The 22996-nt window shown below is 45.5% G+C and overlaps 1 protein-coding gene across 1 annotated transcript; it reads right to left on the minus strand.

Moving 5' to 3' along the window:
- Positions 1-637: 637 nt before the first annotated feature.
- On the minus strand, positions 638-22622 carry LOC128727189 (uncharacterized). The gene is made up of 5 exons (XM_053821073.1): positions 20007-22622; positions 4796-6833; positions 4537-4729; positions 3510-3583; positions 638-1763 (listed from the first exon to the last, which is right to left on the minus strand). The coding sequence occupies exons 1-5, from the start codon at positions 22620-22622 to the stop codon at positions 1606-1608; spliced, it is 5079 nt and encodes a 1692-aa protein (XP_053677048.1). The 3' UTR covers positions 638-1605.
- Positions 22623-22996: the final 374 nt, after the last annotated feature.

Here is a 22996-nt window from a genome sequence, read left to right on the forward strand (position 1 = left end):
TACAGCACCGAATGGGAGCAGCTGAGCATTTTTTTTTCGAATTTCAGTTCATTCTGCGACTATTACAAAGTAGAGTAACTAAAGTCCCTACGATCGATCTGCTCTTAAGAAGTTTCAAATTAAACTATCTGTATGTCGTTCACACAATCGTTAACTCACACATTCTACCTGCCAATACTCTATCGATTGCTTTTTATGGTGCTAAATTGGGTTTTTAAATTCATTTTACAAATTGAATGAACTTTTTTCTTGCAAATAGATTGCGATTTACAAACTACAACCAAGCTGTAAAACACGACTGAATTATTTACTAACCGTATCGTACTTGATTTCACCTGAAAACAATCTGCAAACGCTTGTTTGTGCTGCGATTCTGTGTCATCTTCTTAAAGCTATACTCCATCGTTTCGTACGCTATTTGTACCAAGTTGTACTTAGTTCCGTGTTAATGTTACCGAAACTTCTCGTCAAAGAAAAAGTAATAAAGAATACACCATTAGTTCGAAAAAAAAACATCTGCAACGTGTACTGCACCAAAATTCATCCGACCAGGTCATCATCGTCAAATATTAAAACACAAACCAGCGCTGAGTGAAATAATATTCCAATACTGAATATACATTTATATATTTTCGTTATTCAAATCGGTATCGAAAAAGTTGATTTTCCATCTTGCTTCTCACACATCACCAACAAAAAAGTACATCAACAGAACTAGAGCATCGCTATCAACGAAACAGAGATAATCATGATACAACGGTTGGACTGTGGAGCGCATCGTTCGTATAAAATGGGCCAAATAATTTGGCTCTTTTATCGCTTAGCAGCTAATTTTGCGGTAATAAAATTATGATTCTGTGCATCACTTTCACACAAGGGACGCGATTTTTGTTGGCCGGCGGCTTTGGTGTGGTATCATTCGCTTAAATGATACCGTGGATGTATGTAATGGCTGCATGAAGCATATGTCGTTTAATTCTTTAATTTTAATGATTTGTTGTGCAAGCTAGCAACAGCTAAGCGCATCTCTTTGTTTCCTGGTAAAAAAAACTATTATTTCGTGTGATTATGGATAGGAATAACGAAAAAACTTCACATTGTATGTCTGTGCTATTGCAGTGAGTCTGATTGCACGGTTTAGTAATCTTTAAAAATCCTTTTCCATTTGCTATCCTCTATATCCAGCACATTGGGCATTTTTCGCATTCGATTTTTTGTTTGCCGTTTATTCGACGAAAACTTAGTAATATACGCTCCTAATACTTACATCACGTGTCATTGTTTCATACTAAAGACGAAATAAAGAAAAGAAAACAGGGTACGATCGCTATTCCTACACTATAGTTTACTACATTGCGTTCGATTTAATCTCACATTCCACTCGAAGTGCAGCTCCTAACAAAATCACATTCGTTTTTCTTCGGTCCGTCTCGCTTACACAAAATTTATGTAATACATACACTAAGCGTCTACACATTATTTGACAAACGACAAACTCCTTTCGACCATCCATGTTCACTCATTCCTCGACCTGCTTTTTCTTCGGCCATCTCGGTATCTTCGCTTACTATCAGATAACTACATAACACTACGCTGGATTAGGTGTCAGTTCGTTCGAGTGGCCACATCGGAACCATTTCGTGTCGTTCCTACATCGTCGCCACTGTAGTACAACGCAATGTACCATTTATGTCGTGCGTTCGATTTCGTTCGCTTTGATTTGGATTCCAGTGTGTGCAGTAAACTGGAGCGATATGCTTGATCTACAAAAATCGAGGAAGCAGAAAACCAAATACATCGTAAAATAACAACCGATCAACCTTAAGCAATGGTAACATTGTAGTGCCCGCAGCACGGTAAACGTATGCAACAGAATGGAATCGTAGGCAATCGTAGTGATTATGTTTTTAGCATTAATCTCTTAGGATGTTTCAATGGATGGATGGTAAAAAAAACCACAACGAAGAAAACATTACATCAACAATTTAGCGAATTCTTTTACAACTTTCCAATCATCGCTAACATACGTCGAGATTCAGCACCTACAGTTTTGCTATTGTTTTAGTAGCTGCCAAATTCACCCAATGATGTACACATATAACTGTGATGGTAATTGAAACGTGCCTTTGATTGTTTCACATCATTCGAACCGAATCCATGCACCTTAGTAAATTAACATACAAGTTTTCCTAACATCCAGAACCTGATAACCCCGTTGACTAACGGCGTGCATGCATACAAATATACTTAACAAAACTTAAACGCAAAAAAGGCTACGTATACGGGTTTAGATTTGTTTAAGCTAACGTCTAACAATCAACAGCAGAAAATACTGTCAACGGCAATAAAACGGTAATCCGAAGCACTGAAATCATGTATCAAGAGTAACAGTAAAATGGTACGCCTAAACTTAAACATTAAACGCTATATGCAAAACAGTGGTTAAAAGTCAGTTAGCGACTCGATTCGAACTATTGCAATGTTCCACCGTTCAAATGAATTTGCCTTTTGCCAAACATTTCCGTCATTTTTTAGTGCCCAACTAAACAAGCGGAAAGATTGGCCATTATTGCACCTCAAATTCGTGGCAGTTCACAGGTTCTAGTGCGTCAACTAGAATGCGTTTATAGTGTCGTTCGTTTTGTCAAACCAAAAAAATAACCGTACCAAAAAGCTAATGTATGACGAATAGGCATGTTGGTAATATGTACAAAAAACATCTGAAATGTTGCCGCTATAAATTGTGGTTAGTATTTATGCTTTGCATCGTAAAATGCTCCTATACGCTTCTATCAGTGTGATTTTATATCGGTGGAAAGCTTTGACCTACACATTGTTTTACGCCATCTTTCTTCTCGGAACACGAATACAATATAAAAATCGGCATATAAAACAAACGCTATTAGTGTCTATTTGAAATCATTTACCTCCACATACGTCACAATTAAAAAGTAAAACAACGAATCTCTAACAGTGCTCAAAAACTACAGTTTTAAGACAAAAAAGCTAATGTACACTGAAATTTAGAACCAATATCCTAACGATGGAAAAACAGTCTACCGATCAATGAGTCGGTATGCTCTGTGTTTGCGCTTTGTTTGGCAACAGCATTAGGCATCATAGCACTATATTGAATGGTTTTCTAAGCATTGCTTCATGAACTGTTTCTATTCGCTACCCTAATAGTGGGTAGCGTCGTTGACCTTGAAGCGTCTAGAAAAAGGAGGTTCAATGGGACCATTATCGATGAGATGAACTACTAATGTTCCAAAATGTATAAATATTACTACAGTCAGTAACTCCAGTACACTTGAAGTCGCAGTCGTGCACATGCTTATGCAATCCTGTCATCATTCCTTAGTTGGTGTAGTCGTCACCCTCTAGATCTTCACTGGATTCAGTCGATATCAGTGTCCAACGGTTGTCGTCCACGCCGTCCTCTGGATGTCCACCGATGATCTGATTGTAAGCTCCGCGTAGGTTAACATTACTGCTATTACTAACATTACCTTGATACAAACGAGCACCAGAGCCACCGATATTACCGACGCCGCTGTGATAAGACTGCGATCTCAAAACGGAGCTAAAAAAAGAATGGATTTAAAAAATGTGTAAGATAATTCCTATGATAACCAGAATACAACTAAAAAGTAGTACTATTTTTACCATCATTGGACCAATTTCTCTATCGTAGTGTCTCTTAACTACGTTTGAATCACAAAATCATAAAGCCCACAAACTCAATCCAAAATCAGCAAAAACAATAACATACACCAAATCTCCAAAATAACTAAATTTAATATACACCAGAAACCACCGATACGCCACCGATGAAAAAACCTCAGATACCTATATTGTATTTTATATTCAACACAGCAAGTTAGCTTAAGAAAAGCGTATGAAGTTATCATACGCAAAAAAATGTGTCATCACATTTTCACACAATCGGCCAACAATTTTTTTTGCAAAACAATCTCCAACGAAGGCGGAACTTAAATCAAAACTGATAATGGCAGATTGATAACACAGCTGATTGATAACAGACAAATGAGCTGATATCGTAGCGAATGCTTGTGGCTCCTGATGCACATTTACAAAAAAGAAACACCGTTCAACGTTAGACCCTTACATGGACAAGCACCACTGTGTGTTTAGCACTCTCAAAACATCCCAACAACATATACGCTTTTGCTCACATATTTACAATCAAACAAACAAAATACACACCGTAAAAACGTTACATAATTTGCGCTGCAGTGCACGTTACGCAAAAGTAAACTTATAAAGATAGGTATGTAAGTGATGATTTATCATCGAAACAAACAGAACAATAGATAAAGATATAAAACAAACGTAAACCGAACTTCTCGATAGATAAGGTATTCAAATTAAATTTCAGATAAAACAGATCATATCGACAGAACTTTAAACATTGACAGAGTAAAGCGAAGATAGACCAGGATAGTGTCTTAGAGAAAAAGGGAGGACGATAGAAAAAATAGCAGTGTAGTGAGGGAAGCAAAAAGCGTAGCAAACCTTTCATTCGATTTACTTTGCCGATCCGAGTTTAGCTGCTGCAGTTGCTGCTGCTGCTGCTGTAGCTGAGCAGCAGCAACACGTCTCGATTCCTCAAGCTGCTTTTTCTTGCCTTCCTGGGCGGCCTTCATCGGATCGTAGCTTGCACGCCGTCGCCACATTTCCAGCTCTTGTTCCTTCGCGATTTTAACAGCTACAAATGGAAAATACGTTTCATTACACATGCTCAAACACGCCAACAACTGCAGCCTTCACTTACGATCCTTCTTTGCGCCACCACCGGTCGCTCCTGCACCACCGCTGCCACTAGACTTGCTGGCCGCACTGCTAGCGGACTTGATGCTCCGTGCACTCATCCGCGTCGGATCGGTCCGGCTCATGGCCGATGACACAGACGCACTACTGGGACTCTTTCGAACGCCTTCGTGGCGCAAGAGGTAGCTCTTCGATTCGTCCTTTTTCAGGAAGTTGGCTGCATTGGAAGATTTGTATTTCGAGATGTCCAGATACTTCGGCTGCACCCTAGTACCGGTGGCTGCCGCCGAAGACGTCGTCGACTGAATGGATTGCGTCGACAGCTGTTGTCCTTTCCCACCAAGCATCATCTCGCGACCAACCGACGTTTTGCGCATATTCAGATCTTGCTTCATGCGATTCAGGCTGGAATCGCGGGGCATCGAGGCACGATCACGTCCAAGCCCACCGGCGCTACGTATCTGCACCGAACGGCGCGGAAGTTCCGGCGTATTAGGACACGCCGCTGCCCCACCGGTCTGTTTCGTGGAATTTCCCGGACCTCCCGCCGCCGGTCCAGATGCAATCTTTTTGTTCTGTTCCATGCGCATCAGGAACGTTTTGTTGTATCGTGTGTTTGTAAGCGGTCCTTTCTCCAGCTGAACACCGTTCTCGCCTTCACCGTCCACATCAAGCTCCTCGTCGTCGAGATCACCTGCTTCATCGTCCTCATCCGTCAGTGAGTTGGACGAATATCCTCCCTGTTGCTGATGCCGACGATCAGCATCGACCATGTGTAACCCGTCATCATCGCCATCGTTAATGTACAACATCAGCTCGTCGGGGTAGTTCGGATCCATCACCAGCTGATGCCGGTGATGCGGTGGTTGTACCGAATGATGATGGTACTGTTGCGGTTGCACACCGTTGTCCAACATTCCGGCCGCCATTTTCTTGAAGCTCGTACTACTGGCCGACTTCTGGATCCGGGAGCCACCGCCAACCGTACTACTTCGTTGCCCATTAACGGGTAGTCCCGCTTTCACCGACATGGTCGGTGTCGCCGGTTTTATCACGTTCGGTTTAACCGAAAACGAACTCGACCGTTTGATAGGTGACGTCAGTAGTTGCTGCTGGTGTGGTGGTTTTGGGCCACGGCTTACGACAGCATTCTTCGTGCTCACCGATGAATCCCGTTGCGAGATCGCTTGCTTAGCACCAATAGACGCTTGTAAATGGGGCTGTCCACCACCACCACCGGGAGTTCTTCGCGGTCCCAGTGACATTGCTCGCGGTCTCGTCAGTTCATTCTCGTTGGAGCCTATATCTGCCATCATTCCCGTTCTCCTACCACCGTGGTTCATGTTGTCCTCTTCCTCATCGTCCTCGATGTCATCCTCGAATTCTTCCTCATCATAATCCCTACAGTCGAGCGGATCTTCCATATCTTCCGCATCTACAGCCACCGCACCGTGTGGTTCGTTGTTTCCACCGTAGTAACCAGCTCCTGCCGACTGATCATACTGCTGAAAGCATTTTACCGGCTTCGGTGGTAGCGAAGACATCACTCCTTCGTAAGAATTGTGTCTCGTGTGATGACGCTTCGAGAAGTCCAGCTTTGGGCTTGTCGTATTGGTGTTTAGGCTTCTTGTCATGTGCGCACTTCCCGGAGCTCCGTTTGACATGTAAGTCGGTGACGATAGTGGATCCGCACCACCATCCAGCGAATGATTCCGCTTGTGGCCAACACCACCACCGATGTTGTGGTGTAGCTGATGATGATGCAAGTTACGCGGTTGTTGGTGATGCTGCGGTGAATACAGAGGTGAACCAACATCTCCGTAGTTGTTGTTGCTGTTCAGTCCCGGCGAATGGATTGGCGATTGGAGCGAATTTAGCGGGGACACTTTCGGGGACATTTTGCGCGATGCCGGACTCAGCGGGCTGGAAGAATGATGCGAGGAGCTGTTCCGCAGCGAGTTGCGCCGTTGCAGGTTCTGCAGTGTAGTGATAGCGGCGGCCGTTTTTTGTAGATACATTTCCGTTTCATTGCCAGATAAATCCTGTGAAAGAGAAACGAACCGAATTCATTCGTCAATTAGTACTGAATATATCTTCTCTCCATGCGTACAATGTATCAGACCCTACTAGTGTACTAGCGCTGCTAAGTCGTGATCTACGTTGTACCAGTAATTCGTCAGATCACGCGGTGTATCAATGAGCATTAAATCATTCAAGGCTACACGGGGAAATCGCCGCACGCCAAGCAGTCCATTGCAAGGGCCCATACGGTGGTAATTCGAGGAGTGAAATGGCTATAAATAACGCGGTTCTACCTAAACTACCAAACTAACCACGAGCCAATGACCTAGACATACTGACGATGTTGTGCGCGCCTGTTGCAGAGCAGCAAACTGCTGTTGCCCATGCCAGATATCGCCGTTCTACTGAGCAAAAATCTCCGAGTGTGCAGGAATTGGCAGTGAAAAATTCAACAACCCACTCTCACACAGAAACCATTTCCAATCTTGTCATATTAATGACAGGATGAAATTTTGAAATCTACCCATATGAATGCTCATCGGCCTCAATGTCTCGTTTCACTCGTAACCCGCCACTCGATGGGTCTTGCTTTGCATCAAGGTGTTAACAAAATGAATGGCATCAGCACCTTCCTCTGCCAGCATCATGCCATCTCATGGGAATCCTGTTTGCTGCCAAATAAATGCCAAAACATCACGCTACTGAGGCGTCTTTTTTTCCTCCCGTTTTTTGTTTATAAAACTTCTTTTTCCTGAGCACCACCCGGGGGCAGGATGGTGTCATGTGGAGAAATGCTAATTCGCGCGAGGTGCCGACATTGGTTTTGTTTTGTTTGCACTTCGTGAAATTCATTCCCAAATGGGCAACGGTGTGTGAATTCAATGATTTAGTGAACCTCTTATATTGCGCTTACATCAGTAAAAGGGTTAGCGATCGGATTTGCGAGAGTGTAAGCGATCGAAATGCGCACATGAGACGAGTAAATAAAGTAAAATTCTACCAAAAAAAATCAATGCCAAATGCCACCGTCACCTTAACAGCACCGCCACCATAAGAAGCAATTAAAATCGTCAACCTTCAACCAAAATATTTCAATGCCAACCAAGCGCGATTTAATGGGACCCAACGTTGTCCTCCAATCTCCCGGTTCCGAAGCGCAAAAAAAACCTTCACTCTTTCAATTTTAGAACAAGGACGAAGGTTCTCCGATTTATCCGATCAAAAATGACAGTTATCCGGTACGAGTTTAAAATACAGTTGCTCTTAGCATAATTTCCGTAGCGCATATGAGAAGTTGGTTAAACGAAACAACCGATTCGAAGCGAACAGTACGTTTAAGAACTACAAACCTAAACAAATCACCGCTCATCTGAAAATGGGAATTTATTCCAATAAATTTAAATCCCACATGGCAATGACCTTGTCAGTAACACTTCCACGCGTAATCCGATCCGATGGTTGGTGGTTTTATTGCCTCGGCTACCTCAAATGGATTAAGCCCTCCAGAAGAGGAGCTTGTATATGTTGTTTCCTTCAACCTTCTTCAACAACCATCCAAAATCGAGAGAAAAAAAAACCGTAACTCAACGATCATCCTCCTCGAGATGAAGTTCCATTTATGGTTATGTGCCTTTAGCAGACTTTAGCGCTGTTCGCTCTTGCCATGCCATGCGATACGAGTTATTAAATTTACATGAACTCCCCATTATCACCTTCTGGCACCCTTCCAACGCGGGGCAACCGACCGTCGTGGTCTCTCTGCACCGCGAAGCCATCAAATCTGTCATCGTAATGAGAGAACACCCTCCCTCAGACCGATGCTACACAAGCGCAGCGTTGCCCGTGAGCCTTCCTTAAGGCCGGTGGCGTGTCCTTGGCATTTCGTGCTGTCTGGCTACGCCGCTATCGAGCATTTCTCTCCACCCTCCTTTGGCAATCTGGCCACGAAGTGGAGTGGGCCATCGCACCCAGGCTCATTCGCACTCGTCCTTCGGCGGGTTGAATGTGTCATTGGTTGCATTAATTACGTGCAAAAGAAACCACCACGAGGATCACGGCTGGTAAAATCATGTCGAAGAGCGGTGAGTACGAATTATCCCACACACATTAGTAAACCTTCCTGAAGCACCACACTAAACAAATTAAAAAGTCACATTCAACGACATTTAGCATTACCCACCGGAATGAAGAAGAAAAAAAATCACCCACCATTAACTTTTCAATGGGCATGCAATAAACAATGCTGCATCACCGCCACTACCGGAAACTGCAGTTCGCGCGTGTCATCACGAATGTCCTTCAAACACGCCGCATTGCAAATGACACCCAAAACACCCACGCATCCCTGCTGCGTATCCCACACACGCACACAAAATCACAACACTCGCGAACCATCAATGCCAAATGGAAATTTAACCACGGGTCAAGGGTGGAATGCAGTTCCCTTTGGGCCCATGTTAACCCCGCACGGTAACATCATCGCAGAAACATTACGAAATGCACCGGAAACGGGCACTTTTCGTGGCAAAAATCCGGATGGTTAGCAGCTCATTAAAAATCCACCAGCGCGAACGAGCCAGCTATGCCATTGATGCAGCAGCAGCAGCAGCAACCGAAGCATCCCACCAGCAAAAGGGAGTGCCATTCGTTCTGTTGCTTCCGGATGCTTTCAAACCCGCTTCGTAAAACGCCGACGACGAAGCCTTTTAAAAAAAAGAAGCAACATCTTTGGAGGAAAAAAAAACTCGCTTCCTGTTTCCATCTAGCAGTTTAGGCGAGCGAAAAGATGAATAGTTGAACAGCAAGACAAGAGAGAAGAAAAAAAAGCTAGCTAGCTCCCAAACGCCAGAGAACGCGCGCTCTGCTTTTTCTTCCCCAGCTAGGTTATTTATTCACATCAAAACGGTTTTATCTCACCGTGGCTAAAAAATTCCGCACCATTCAATTCCCACCGCAAAATTTGCCAGCTCACCGGAACACTACGCTAATCGTTTAATTGGGCACCGCTAAAGTGTCAGAGTGCTGTGAAGCGCGGGCGCGTTCCACGAACAAAAGATTCGGTTTGTTTTAATTAGCATCTCATCACCGCGTTTGGTGGCATTCCGCGTCCTATACGGCGTTCTATTATCTATTATCACGCGCTCGTAATAATTTTCGCAGCTACCTGCAAGAAATTAACCCAAAAACCGATCGCTCGCTCTCTCTCTCTCTCTCTCTCTCTCTCTCTCTCTCTTTCTCTCTCTCTCTCTCTCTCTCTCTTTGTTTTATCGTGCGCGCTCTTTCGATACGAAATTTAATTGTCCACGCAACTCAAAACAGTGCATCTTCAAGCATACGAAAAGGAGCAAAAACTACTGATGCACTGCGCACTGATGTAACAGGGAAAACCAGACAAACTTATGACAAACTTCTTACGAAACCGTGACTACAATTTGCCGCAATTATCGTACTCCCTCCGGTGCAGCAATTTACGACCAGCGAGTTTGTCACTATTTCCAATCAGTAATACCCGTTCAATGAATGTTCATTCATTGCCCGCCCATTGTACGGATGGCTTTAGTACGTTTTCCGCAAACACACCCAGCCCAGCATAATGATACACCGCCAACATGCTGGTGTGGGAGTAAAGAAAATAAGTAGTTTTGTCCTGTGAAGCGCGTCTAGCTGCGATGGTTGCGACAAACAATCAGCCTTGAGTGAGCAACAGTTCAACGCCCGCTAATGTTTGAAACAGTGACCATCGGAAGGGAGTAGCAAACACACAAATCATCACGCCATGCCATCCCTCGACAGCTGATATCGGCCCCTTCTAACCCAGGGGGGAAGATACTGTGCAAGGTCAATCGAAACCGGAGCATTCCATGCGGAAAATCATACCACAAATCATAGTTCCTGGAGGCTGCTGGTTGGTAGTACCAATACCAAGTTACATGACAAATATCGACATTCGAAAGCAGCGTAAATCGTCTTCAGTTTCTTCTACTGAGCTGGATGGACGGCTGGATGGAGTTGATAGAGCTACTTTCAATATATCACGTACTTCCATTTAATCAACTGCACGTGCATCAACAGCCGAGTAACATTGTAATCCGCTTCTCGCTGTGCAGTTGAAATAATGATAAGAACTCCTTAGCCCGCGATTAAGCCGCCAGTCGTTCTGAGCAAATGTGATGTGATGTGTGTCATTTTCTAAGACAATGCTTGATCTGCCACTAATATATTCAAAACGTGATAACTTTACCCGAAAGAAGCGCACAGTTTAGAGCATCAGAAATAAATTCAAACATTTTACAAAAAGGAAAAAAAAGTTCGTCCTGATAACGCATGACAATAACAGTCGATGGCCGCTCAACTTCGCACACTGATAACGATGTTTCGATGAGCCGCCTCTTTGTGTGTGCTTTAACATCGGCACTGGAAAGCATTGTCGCGATTCGGAATGAGTCAACGCAACTCGTTTTAAAACGGGCCAAGCCTTTTAAGGGATCTTTTGCCTGCTCAGAATGCCTCCTTAACGGACGAGACTTAGTGGTAGCAAACTGGACCTACCGACAAGCGGATCAGACACTCTGGAACAAGTCCGACTGGACCCCGTTTACTGAATTGGTTATGTGCCATTAAATGAGCACACAACATAAATCAATGCCATCGAGCACCCACGGAGAACGGAGATCGTGTGCGATCCGCGTTCCTAGAGCCACATGAACCTCTTGTCTTTGGACGGTTGGGTTCGCTGTACTGAGTCACGAGTCTACCAGCCTCCTCTAATAATATCACTAATCTTATGCAAGGCATCTCATCTTATGTCTCATAAACCATCGTGAGTGGGATATTGTCGAGCGGGTGGATCGCTATTCCAATGATCACCCAGTGGTGCGTCATAAACGTCAATTCTGAAGCTCTTCATTAATTCATTTTGAGGCATCCTTTACTGTCCCGTGTTAAAAAAAAAACCAGCACAATACAGATAAAAACGAGCTATCTACATCTTTGTATTCATGACGCAAAACGCTCTTGAATATTAAAACTCATAAAAAAATTAGATACGCTGGCAAACCCCTTTTTTGCATTGTACACACAACAAATTAACATATTACCATCGTCAGATGATTTAAAACAACCCGAACAAAAATCAACGCTGGTTCGCGATTCATCAGCCACAGCCTTTTAATGTGTCGATGAGTCATGAACATTTTAACACCCATGCCATACACACAAACAAAAAAACCCATGCAAATCCCATAGCAAACCAACCATTTTGGGGTGTGCATTTTGCATTTTTACTGTCATATTTGCTCGAGGTGAGCAACACCCTTCACATCTTTCACGCGACGACGACAAATTCCCATTCATCGGTTACTCGCGTCAAGGCACGTATTGTTCCACTTCATCATCGGTTCTCTGTTTCGTTATGCGGTTTTTCGAAATGGTTCTGACCCTTCTTTTTCCACCTGAACATGTCACACTTTTACGGTTCAACGTTAAAGCAAACATGCCCCGCTTTTTTTCTTGCAAAGTGTAAGTGTCACTGCACACAGCTTCAGGAAGGAAGGTTTTAGCAACACACCCCAAAAAACTTACAGCGCACCCATCGGTTACGCTTTCACTATCAATCCACTGCACATTTAATACAAAAGTATCCCACATTTCCAAACTCGGAAATATTAAGTAACTTTCGCAGCCAATCACAACCCCATCGGCACACCTTCAGTCCACCCGTCACACGCTGCTGCTGCAATACCGGTGGGTGGCGTTCGATTACATCAATCATAAAGCTGAGCTCACTTTCACTGAATTGCTCTTGCTAGTGGCATGACGGAACGGATTCGTTTATTTTTCCATTTTTCCTTCCCTCCCGGCACTTGTGCGTATCTCGTATCTTCGCCGCTAAAACTTTATCATCTTTCGGTATCTTTCTCTTCCTGGTGGGTGTATCTTCATCTTAAGCCCCACCGCGGGTGGTTTTACCAGATTTTCTTTGCTTCCCCCTCGGTAACCACACGCGTTGAATAATTCAAGCGTAGCTGTTGCCTTTTATCACTTGATGCATCGAAAATTAAAACATCAACTCGGGTGCGCCCTCGCCTCCGGTGTACAACGGGAGCAAGAAAAACGAGCTGGAGTGAGAGAGAGAGAGACATAAAAAAGGCAGCTAAGCGAGTATATGCACCACCGTCATATAAAGGCTGTTTCACCACCAGTTTCCGCTTGGCTTTTATCACCCTGTCGAAGCGCATGGTGCGTACTTATGCCGCTTGCGCACAATTAATCCGATGTGCACGAAACCATGACGCACCCGTTACACTGCCACCCGAATATATGGAGCTTGGAACTGACGACTCTGACGCGCTTGAAACAATACCAAAAACCACCACCCCACTTGCTTTATTATCACGATCAAATTCAATTCATAAACGTGATTAAATCCCGTCGCGGGATCGAGGTGATAGATCATCGGTGAATTTTTTGGCTCTAAAAACGGCGAAAAATACCTTCAATGAAGATCCGTTTGCGAAAAAAAAACATGTCGCAATCAAACGAATTGTGCAAAACCGGCTCAGATTGAATAAAAAGAATAATAATTGCGTTACACGCACGCACACACGAACGTTAATGAACGCTGCTCATAAATAATGCCATTGTCAACGCGGATTATTTTGAAATTACCGTCAAAATTTCATTTCCTTCGGTTTATGTTAGAGAAAAAAAAACCTTTAGGCAATTGGAAAATGAGCCAATCCTTTACTAAACGAGACGAGGAGCTTGTTTCACTCTCACTGGCCAATGGAACATCGTTTACCGTTGCAACATTAACAGGAGAAGACGACCGACAACAAACAACGGAAAACCCGTGACCATGAGACCTTACGAACGGATGGGCGAAAGGTATTTAGACGATCTGGGCTAACGTTCCAATGCTTTCGGGGGGTGTCATCCTCCGGCGGTAACTTAAAGACCGGCAACCGGTGCTCTTGACTCTCCTCCCCCCCCCCATTGATCGTGATCTTGATTTTCACGATCGCCGACCGTGTCTCGTCGTGCCGGTGAAGCCGTGTTACGGACTATTTATAGCGATGGAAGGGAAAATTTTAAACACCAACAACCTCCGCTGGATCATTCATACTAAAAGTGGCCCCTGGATACACGGCTTCGAGTTGGCTAGCTTCTAATGCACGATTCGTCTATGACAACCATTTTATTTCATTCCCTGACGAGGGTTTTTTTATACGCAAACAAAACATAAACCAACTAAGAGCTTGAGCATAAAAACTGTCCCCTGAAGGGTGTATCATGCCAGAAAACCAGCTCTCTTGGTCCAGAAAGATAGTTTTAAAATAATTATTTGTTAAATCATCTTTAGAAAGTTTACAAAGCTCTCCGCTTTTTTTTTTTGCTATCGCAAATAGTCCAATTTCACCTCTCGGAATGATATGGATTTCTACTGGCTTCCAGCGAATATGTCGTCAACGATCTTGTTCACTTCCACTGCAGCCTCGTAGTGTATTGTCTTATTTTTTGTCCAACTCACGGTTGCGGTTGGATGCCCAGCGGCCAAATTGTTGAAAAAAGACGCGCACAAGCAATAAACCCGCCCGTGGGCAGCTCTCGACTTCCGCCGCCTGGCATCAAAGAAAATGCAACGTTAAAGCACTCGAGTTTCCACCACCGTATGTGGCATCTGGGTTGGCTCGCGACTGCATCGGATCGGTGCATCACGGGGGAAGAAAAAAAAAGGGAACGATACCGTTTTGGATGCACCACCATTTTGTACAATTCGTGTTTGATGATCAGTATCCTCCCGGTTGCAATCCACCGCAATGTAGAACAAATTGTTTGCCCATGTTTGATGGCATGATAGCGAGAAAAAAAAAACATGAGGACATCATCCTCACGATCTTCGTGTGATACACATCAAGCGCTAGCAATTCGAAACATTGCTTCCATTGTTAAGTTCGCTACTTGACTTACAAATGCTAACGGCGCTGGGATATCCCGCTCCGATAACGCTGTTGGCTTTAAAGGAGATGCCTATTAGGGGTTTTCATAATTTACATGCATTGCTAACTAATGCAGCATCATTAAGATAAAGCCCTGGAAAATGATAACAAAACAAATTAATCCCACGAATTTTGAGCAGCTTTAAGCTCGCATTAATTAACGGGACGGAAAATGTAGATACACCCATTTTCCGTGCATCCCCCGCACGCCGAAAGCAAACGAAACTCCAAACCACCACAGGAACCAAAACCGCAAGGAACGGTATATCACGTAAAACAGTGGCATGACCTCTAACACACCACGGGAAGAGCACATATGAGTCTCGCTTTGGGGTTGTATCACATACATCTTTCATGACTTTTTCGCTCATGCGAACGGTACGGTCATAATTCGTAACAACAGGTTGATGAGTTTGAAAGAAAAACATACATCAAACAGAAGAAGAAAAAGGCACAGAAAAAAACACACACACACAAATCCCTTAGGGTAACAAACATTTTCCGCTCACATGGAAAATACTCGGAAAGCGACCGAAACCAAACCATGGCGTCTTGGATGGCAAAGATGCAGAAAGAAATGGCCGTAATTACGATGGTGTCGTGAGTTGAACAGCCTCTTCTTCTGCCGCCCCAAAAAGAAAAATGTCTGATGGAACGCGAACCCATGAATAATGCATTATTTTGCTCAGATGCAACCCAGACGAGAATGGTGATGACTGAGCATTGGCTGGGTTAAAATTTCGTCTTTCGTCTTACAAAGTCCATGGGCCTTTATTCCGGTTCCGGGCACGCACTTATTAACGAGTGAAGCAATGGATAATTTTTGAGCCCCTCGAATGATGCGATGTTATTTATTAATCTTTTAAAAAACAAACTCATTCACTGACTCAAACAACGCGATGCTTTGTTTGTGTTAATATATCACAATTTAAATAATTAAAACGTTTTTTAACGGCCATTAAATATCACTTCCGAGAGGGCAACATCAAGAGGGTGAAATTTTCGGAGCCGATAAAAGCATCGAATACATTAAATCTACTAAAAACAACCCTCTCTGTGGTACAACCACGTAGATACAGACGAGATCGTCATATATTAAACAAGTGAAGGGAGAAGCATGATACTTCCCGGACAAGACGATCACGAACCGGTCCTTTTGTAATTGAACTATAGAAGTAAAAAAAGCCCTTAGAAACAAGATGACCTTGCTTATAACACACATAAAACATGAGTGTTTGCCTTCCAGCGATCGTTCACTATATATGCCAATAGATTTACCCAAGATTGAATAATAACACTGGTACAACCAGCCAAATCGGTACAATCGCCACAACTATCTGATCGAGGAATGAATTGATTTTGTGCAAATTTCCAATTTCCATTATTGGCGAATTTGCAACCACAGGTTAAGCACAGCCAGCAAGACAAGGATTTGCAGCAGCAACCGCACAAAAAAAACACTTGTCGTGCTACGGTAATTACATTCCATTTTCTCCCGTTTTCCACGAAAGTGAAAACGCCAACAGGCTAGCCCCAAAAAGGTAGATGCAACATAAAAAAAACCCGCGAGCACGATTTGAATAAACGAAAACAAGACTCAACGCCACAATAAGCAAACATGGGACGACGAAATCGAAACATCGTTGAAAACGAAACCCAACAGCCAGGCGATTGATCGTAACACACTGACTGCAAACCAGCCAGCCGCGGGGTGGTTGCAAACTGACGCAAAAGAAAACCGGATTGCGGTCGGAAAATGGTTTTGATCACCTTTCGATCGGATCCACTCCTCCCATGCGTCATCATTTGGGGTTTCATTTGCAAATGGGCATCGTAAACAAGCAAGCAAAAAAAAGGTCATTGCTCTCGATCGCACACGCATCGTCAATAGATCGCACCCATTCATGACCTGATTTAGATCAGACGATCGCGTAGATCGTCTAGCCTTCCATATGCATTCCGATGCAGTGTGGGCGGTGAGTAAAACCAACGACAAAAAAAAACAATTTAACATAATCAATAGAATTGTTGAAATATTTTATCAACAGTCCACAATAAAAAAAATACAGCCCCAAGCCTAACCAACGATCTATTTGACGATCGATCGAGCTATCGAAAAAACAATGAGACGCAAATTTACAAACACGTTCCTTTTACCACATCTCGTGATGTAGGAATGCTCTGTTTACGTAGAACGAAAAAGAACTACATGAAATCAATTGCGCGTAAAATACAACTTTTCCTAAATCTGCACCCCTAAGATCACCGTCGAGAAAATAGAGGCCTCCCTCCTGCGTAAGGCTGGTTTAGCCTCTGTTGCCCATTCACATACGGGCACGGTAAGCAAATTGTGATGGAATTGGTCTTGCACCAGTTTCAAAACCACACGAAAACGATTGAACACACACGGTGCAAAAACACACTCCAGAGTACGGGGAGCGTACACACGAGGCCGAAACCCTTTGGCGAGGTATTTCCAAGTGAAGCGCGATGAACTGCTCACTAATTACGGTTTTCAAGCGGGCGAGATTCGATGGAAGGTTTTATATACGTAGGCGGATGGAACGAAGCGATGGAAAACCACCGGAGAAAGTTTGCTCTGAAGGGAGGTAGCGCAAAAACGGATTGATTTTTTTTTCGTCTCCGTTTTCTTCAGACAGATTATTAGATGTTTGTTTTTCGCAAACCATTCTCTCGCTCTCTCTCTCTGCAACAACTCGCCCGGTGGGGATGGGGTTTTCATATTTGGAGCACCCTCGCAGGCCATAATAAACATACCGGCTTTGGCTTTCCTATTTCTGAGGGCATCATGCTACACCTATTTCAAAGCCTGGCGCTACTACCTTCCCACCAGCGTTCCACGTACTTTATGAAGCGAAGTAACAGAAAAAACGTGCTCAATTTAAGCAAATTCATCATCCGCGCTGAGCACCAACAAATTGTTCAGCTTCCATCATAACTCCCGCCGATCGGCAGATGATGATGCTCTGGCTGGTTTGCATATTTATCACGTGCAAAAGCAAAGCCCGCGATCGCTGCGCCGTTGATTGATTGAAATGCAAACACCTTCAGGCACACACATGGTAACATTCCTTCAATCATCGAATTTGCGAATGGAAAAATGGAAAAATTGAAAGCGTAAGAACGTGTGGCAACAGAAAACCAAGCCTCGCAAAAACAACATTTAATTTAAACCATCATTTTCCATTCAGTTTTTTTCTCTATGATAGGCTTCCTCACGAGTTCAACAAATGGTTCTGCTAATCGAAAAAAAAGGCAACATTAAATGATTAAGATCAACCTAGTTGATGGGCGATATAAAGCCGCTTAGCCGAACAAAAACAGCTAACCACCTTGCTCTGCCACATTTCCCACGATGAAGCAAACAACACGTGACACCGAGGCAACGCGAGAAGAGGAAGCGTTTCGTGGTGGTGTAGGTAAGTTTGCTTCGTGTAATTTGGTCAAATTTAAAACCCCCTTTTTTTGGTGCACAACAGCTGATGCACTGAATGCTCTAGATTTAGCTAACCCCAGCCAGCTGGGCGGCATTGTGCATTTGAAAGAGAAAAAAAACCCACAACTCTCTGGAATACAACCACGGAAAAGCTACCCAATCCCTGCAGGGTGTCTCTGGGTGTGTTGACATACTTTAGTGCTTGGGGAATGAAATAAAAATATCGCCCAAAAATATATGCTACGGATGAAATAGCTCGCGCACAATCTCATGCGATCTCTCCCGAACTGGACATGGATTGGATGGCGCATGGAAATTAACACGAAAAAAACGAAAGGGAGATTGAGCTTCATTTCATCCCGCGGTAGTTGATATTTTTAACCCATTCCGAGGTAGCTCCAACAGCAATCTGTGGGAAGATGATCTCACCTATCGTCGTCCCGTTTGGGTTCGTTTTTCTGGGGTTTACAAACGTTTTGGGTGATGTTTTTGAACGGACAACAGACAAAGAAGGAAAGCGTCATGTGCCATTCCTAACGTCTATAATCCTAGAGTCGAAAAATTTCATATCAAATTTCATATTCCAGAAAGGAAAGTCACCAAAGAGAGCAGCCAAAACAAAACTTTAGCATTAGAAAACTTATTACCCCTGCAACCAAGATGAAGCAATTTAAGAAACCATGTTTTAAATTGTGTCATCCTAAAAACAAAATATCAATGTTACTGAAAAGTATCCACCAAAATACGGACCTAACCCATAACTGGCCATCGGTGACCCATAACACCACTCTTCCTTTCCAAACCAACCTCATTTGTGTGGCAAAATGACACAAATAACATTGAGGAAAATTGTTTTTGCGACCGTTGCCTTCCGCATACAGCTGTGGCATCACGAAAAACATTGTTAGATCGATGCATTATTCCTTTTTTCGGATATAAAAATCATCAACTACTCATTTCGAATGGCCTTCAGGGTCTTCCTGTGCCACATCGTAAGTATGAAATTCCTCCCAGATAAGTGTCAGCAAAAAAAACCTCTAACACAAGGCCACAAACTGCCTTTCCCTCGGCCAGTGTGTCACACTTTAGAGAAGGATGACTTCAACCGTGAGTCATTACACACCGTCCATCCTCGAACCAATCGGTCAACGAAACCACGCGGAGACACACCACAATATTTGGGCATGAAATTCATTCCAACCCCCAAAAAGGTTCGCCGCTTCCCACCCACGCAAACGTGAGCCGCGAATATCGCGCACGCAATTTCACATGCGCGTCCCGTTAAAAGACCGCATGCCGTAAGATCCATTACCGGCTTTTCCGTGGTTCGACTATCGGGGGCTCTGCAAAAATGGGGCCAACAAATTATGACTTCATTTTCACCTGACGTCGGTGCGAACGTGAACTAGGTTTAGGAGTGATTGCGATTTTTCTTTTTTGGAACAACATCAGCAACCCTGCGCGCTCGAGGAACTATTGAACTACGTCAGGATGTGGATGAAGGTGTGGAGCAAATTTGGTAGGTAGTAAGATAAATTAAGGCTTCCTCCTCACATTCTTCTTGTGCTTCTTCTATGTCAAGGCCTACTATTCCTGCATACGGGGGATGGTCTCAGACAAGATTCGAACCCGATACTATCGTGTGTTTGTGCCGCACGCTAGCGATTCGGCTATCAAACGCTCCCACATTAAGCTACAGTAATTACGAACCTGCCTTAACTCCTACATGGCGTACTCACCGAATTGCTGCCCTGCAAACTCCGATTCCGGCTAACACTCCTCGCCCGCCCAATGGAACCGATCGGTGATGGAATTTTGCTCGGGCTCATCGGAGGCTTTGCGGATGCACCCGACGCCACCGGTGACGGATGTTGATTGTGGCCGTATCGGCGCATGGAACCGCGCGAACCCGTACGTGCGAATTCATTAGCACCACCATACGGAAGCGGTTCCCGGTACGGATCCTCTTCCGGTGAAGCGTGATGTGCTGGCAATTGGGACTGCGTGCGAAACACCAGCGGATCACTTCCGCTGGCCGTGTGGCCATGATTTCTCCCTGTCCCAGCGCCACTTCGGTACGGCTGCCGGTGGTCAAGATTATCCCCAAATTCCTCGTACTTTTTCGCCTCGTAGTAATCGTTTTTGGTCAGATCGATGTCGAAATCGTACCCAAACTGGTTGCCTCCAGCTCTACCAGCCCTGTGGACCGGTTCCCCTCCATCGTACTCCCCGTAACTGCGTGTCATCGTGCCACCACCGGATGCTGGCGTACCGGAACTTCCGTACGCCGTGGTAGCCGGTGGAGGATCATGCGGATGTACCTTCGGGCTGGTCGATTTCGAGTACTCTCGGGCGTTCTTCGCCCACTCCTGGATCCAGTCCTTCTTCGTCGCAACCGACGTCAGTGCTGCCACATCCGAAGGGGGTTGATGCATGCGACGTGCCGTAATAGGACTCACATCACCTCCGGTGCGCTTCCCGGCCACAGGTTGCCGCTGGTGTCCTCCCTGGTGGGCTTTCTCCGAGTCCGTGTAGCAGTTCAGAATCTTTAGCTCTTCCTCTTCCTCTCCGGGTGCCTTCGTGTCCGTGCCATCCGGTTCCACCGTACGCTTGGCCGGCCCGTGGATGTTCAGCTTGGCAACACCCTGCACGTACTCCGAGCTGTCGATGTGCGATTTGGTCAAACTGTTGCGTCGCCTTTGGGCCACCACCGCTGGGTTGTGTTCGAGCTTTAGCTGTGGCTTCAGGCTCAAGATGCCGCTCGTCGTGACGGAGGTGAACGTGCCCTGGTCGGGTGAATCCAGCTCCGGAGCGGCCAGCAACATTTGCTGCTTTTGTTGCGCCATCGACAGCTTTCCCGCACCGACGACGGTGCCGGATTTATGCGTGATGTTTTTCATGCGCGACTTGAGCTTCTCGATGTACGATTGTTTCGGTTTTGTGCGTTCCACCACCGTTGGTCCTCCGCCTGCGACACCCTTCCCGACGGTTGGGGCTGCCTCGTGGAAGTACGACACCTCCAGGATGTTATGCTTTCGTTTTTCCTCGCCCTGCTGTAACGGTTGCCCACCAGTGGATCCGTTTCTTCGGCCAGCTCTAACGATTCCTCCACCCGTACGATCCAAGTCGATCACTTCCAGCTCCTCACGGAAGTCCGTCGGACGTACGGCGGACACCACCGGGACGGGATCGCTTACTTCCGGTGGGAGAGCAACATACGGTGGACCAATCCGATCGATGTTCATCCGTTCCTTTTGTTCCTCGGTGTAATTCGCCCCATCGATCGTGTACGTCCCGGCTTCGCTTACATCATCATCGTCATCATCATCCTCACCATCGCCCTTGGACTTGTGGAAGTTTTCCAACGGTGCCTCGAGACACGGGATGCCCCCCGACGAGTCGAGACTTTCCGCGTTAAACTCCGAGCTGGAGTAGGAGTAGTCTTTCCTCGCAAAACCGCCCACCTGTTGCTGTTCGAGCGCCAAAGCAAGTGTGGCCGATTTCGGCGCAAACCGGCCACTGTTGGCAATGGATGGCTTACTGCTGGGTTTCTGGCTTCCATCCTGCTGCCGACCACCACCACTCATCTCGCTCATGCTGGTCCGAGGACTCCAGCTGTGCCGCTTGGCAGCGGACTGATCACGCCCCACGAAGCGTTGGGTTTTCTCTCGCAGCTTTACCGCCACCGGCCGCCCAGTGACATCATCGATCACCACCATCTGCTGGGTGGTGGACTTTTCCGGCACCTCACTGGATGCTTTATTGCGACGGGGCAAATTCACGCTAGCCGGTGCCCGGCATCCTTGCTGCCGTGTTCCTGCCGAGGAAGGAGTCGACGTGCCGGTGCTCGAGCTAGACTCCAGCTTGGACAAGGATACGCCCCGTTTATGGCGCGCCTGGAACCGTTCCAGCATCTTCTCGTGGCGCTGCGAATCGACGGTTTTCTTCCCATCACCAAAGTCGATCGTAAATGCGAACGCATTCCGCACCGACTCCACCAGCGCTTCGTCATTTCCAGTTGGCGTCGCCGACGGTTCTTCGCTCATGCTGCGTGCCGTCACACCGGATTTGAGCATTTCCTGCAGGGAAACACTTTTGGCCACACCTCCTTCGACGGTGGCGGCGTCAGGACGTGGTTCTTCCACGAGACTCCCGAACCCATCGGCACCTTCCGGTGAGCTGTCACTTTTTTTCGAGTTTTCCGGCGAACAGTCCGCCTTCTCCTGGTGCTGTTCGGGATCGGTTGGGCTGCAGGGTGTGCCCGGTGTGCTGGTTGGTTTGACGTTGACCGCCGTTGCGCCGGGTGTCATGTTTCCATCGACCGGAACCGCCGACTGGCCGAAGTTACAGTGCATCTCCCCGAAAGGGTCCATGGCGCGGGGAAACAACCTGATACAAACGGGCAGGAGAAAATTTTGCTAAAACCAAACAGGACACCACTTTGACACGCAATCCGTCTCAACGCAGGCTGCTTGGATGGGAAGCAATGCACGGGGCAATGACAATATCAAAACACACGCACACGCACGCACGCACGCACAAAGTTACACTTTTCTTCGCTTTTTTGACACAACGAGCCCTCCTTTTGCTTCTACCTCCTTCACCATGCGGCTCATTCGCAGGAGAAAATCACGCCGCTGTGTCGCCCAAAAGCAGCAGCTGATGTCATGCTTTCTTTTTCACTCGCACGCACGCCCTAAACATTATGCCATTGCGTTCTTGCTTGCGT

The sequence above is a fragment of the Anopheles nili genome, chromosome 2 (genome assembly GCF_943737925.1).
Source record: "Anopheles nili chromosome 2, idAnoNiliSN_F5_01, whole genome shotgun sequence".
In the NCBI taxonomy this organism is placed as follows: domain Eukaryota; kingdom Metazoa; phylum Arthropoda; class Insecta; order Diptera; family Culicidae; genus Anopheles; species Anopheles nili.

Bases quoted from the DNA above. Each gene is read 5' to 3' on its own strand.
- LOC128727189 (XM_053821073.1), bottom strand. From the start codon at position 22,622: ATGCACTGTAACTTCGGCCAGTCGGCGGTTCCGGTCGATGGAAACATG. The intron at 6,834-20,006 runs GTGAGTACGCCA...TCTCTTTCACAG, and splicing joins GTTTGCAGGGCAGCAATTCG to GATTTATCTGGCAATGAAAC. The intron at 3,584-4,536 runs GTTTGCTACGCT...TTCTTTTTTTAG, and splicing joins CAAAGTAAATCGAATGAAAG to CTCCGTTTTGAGATCGCAGT.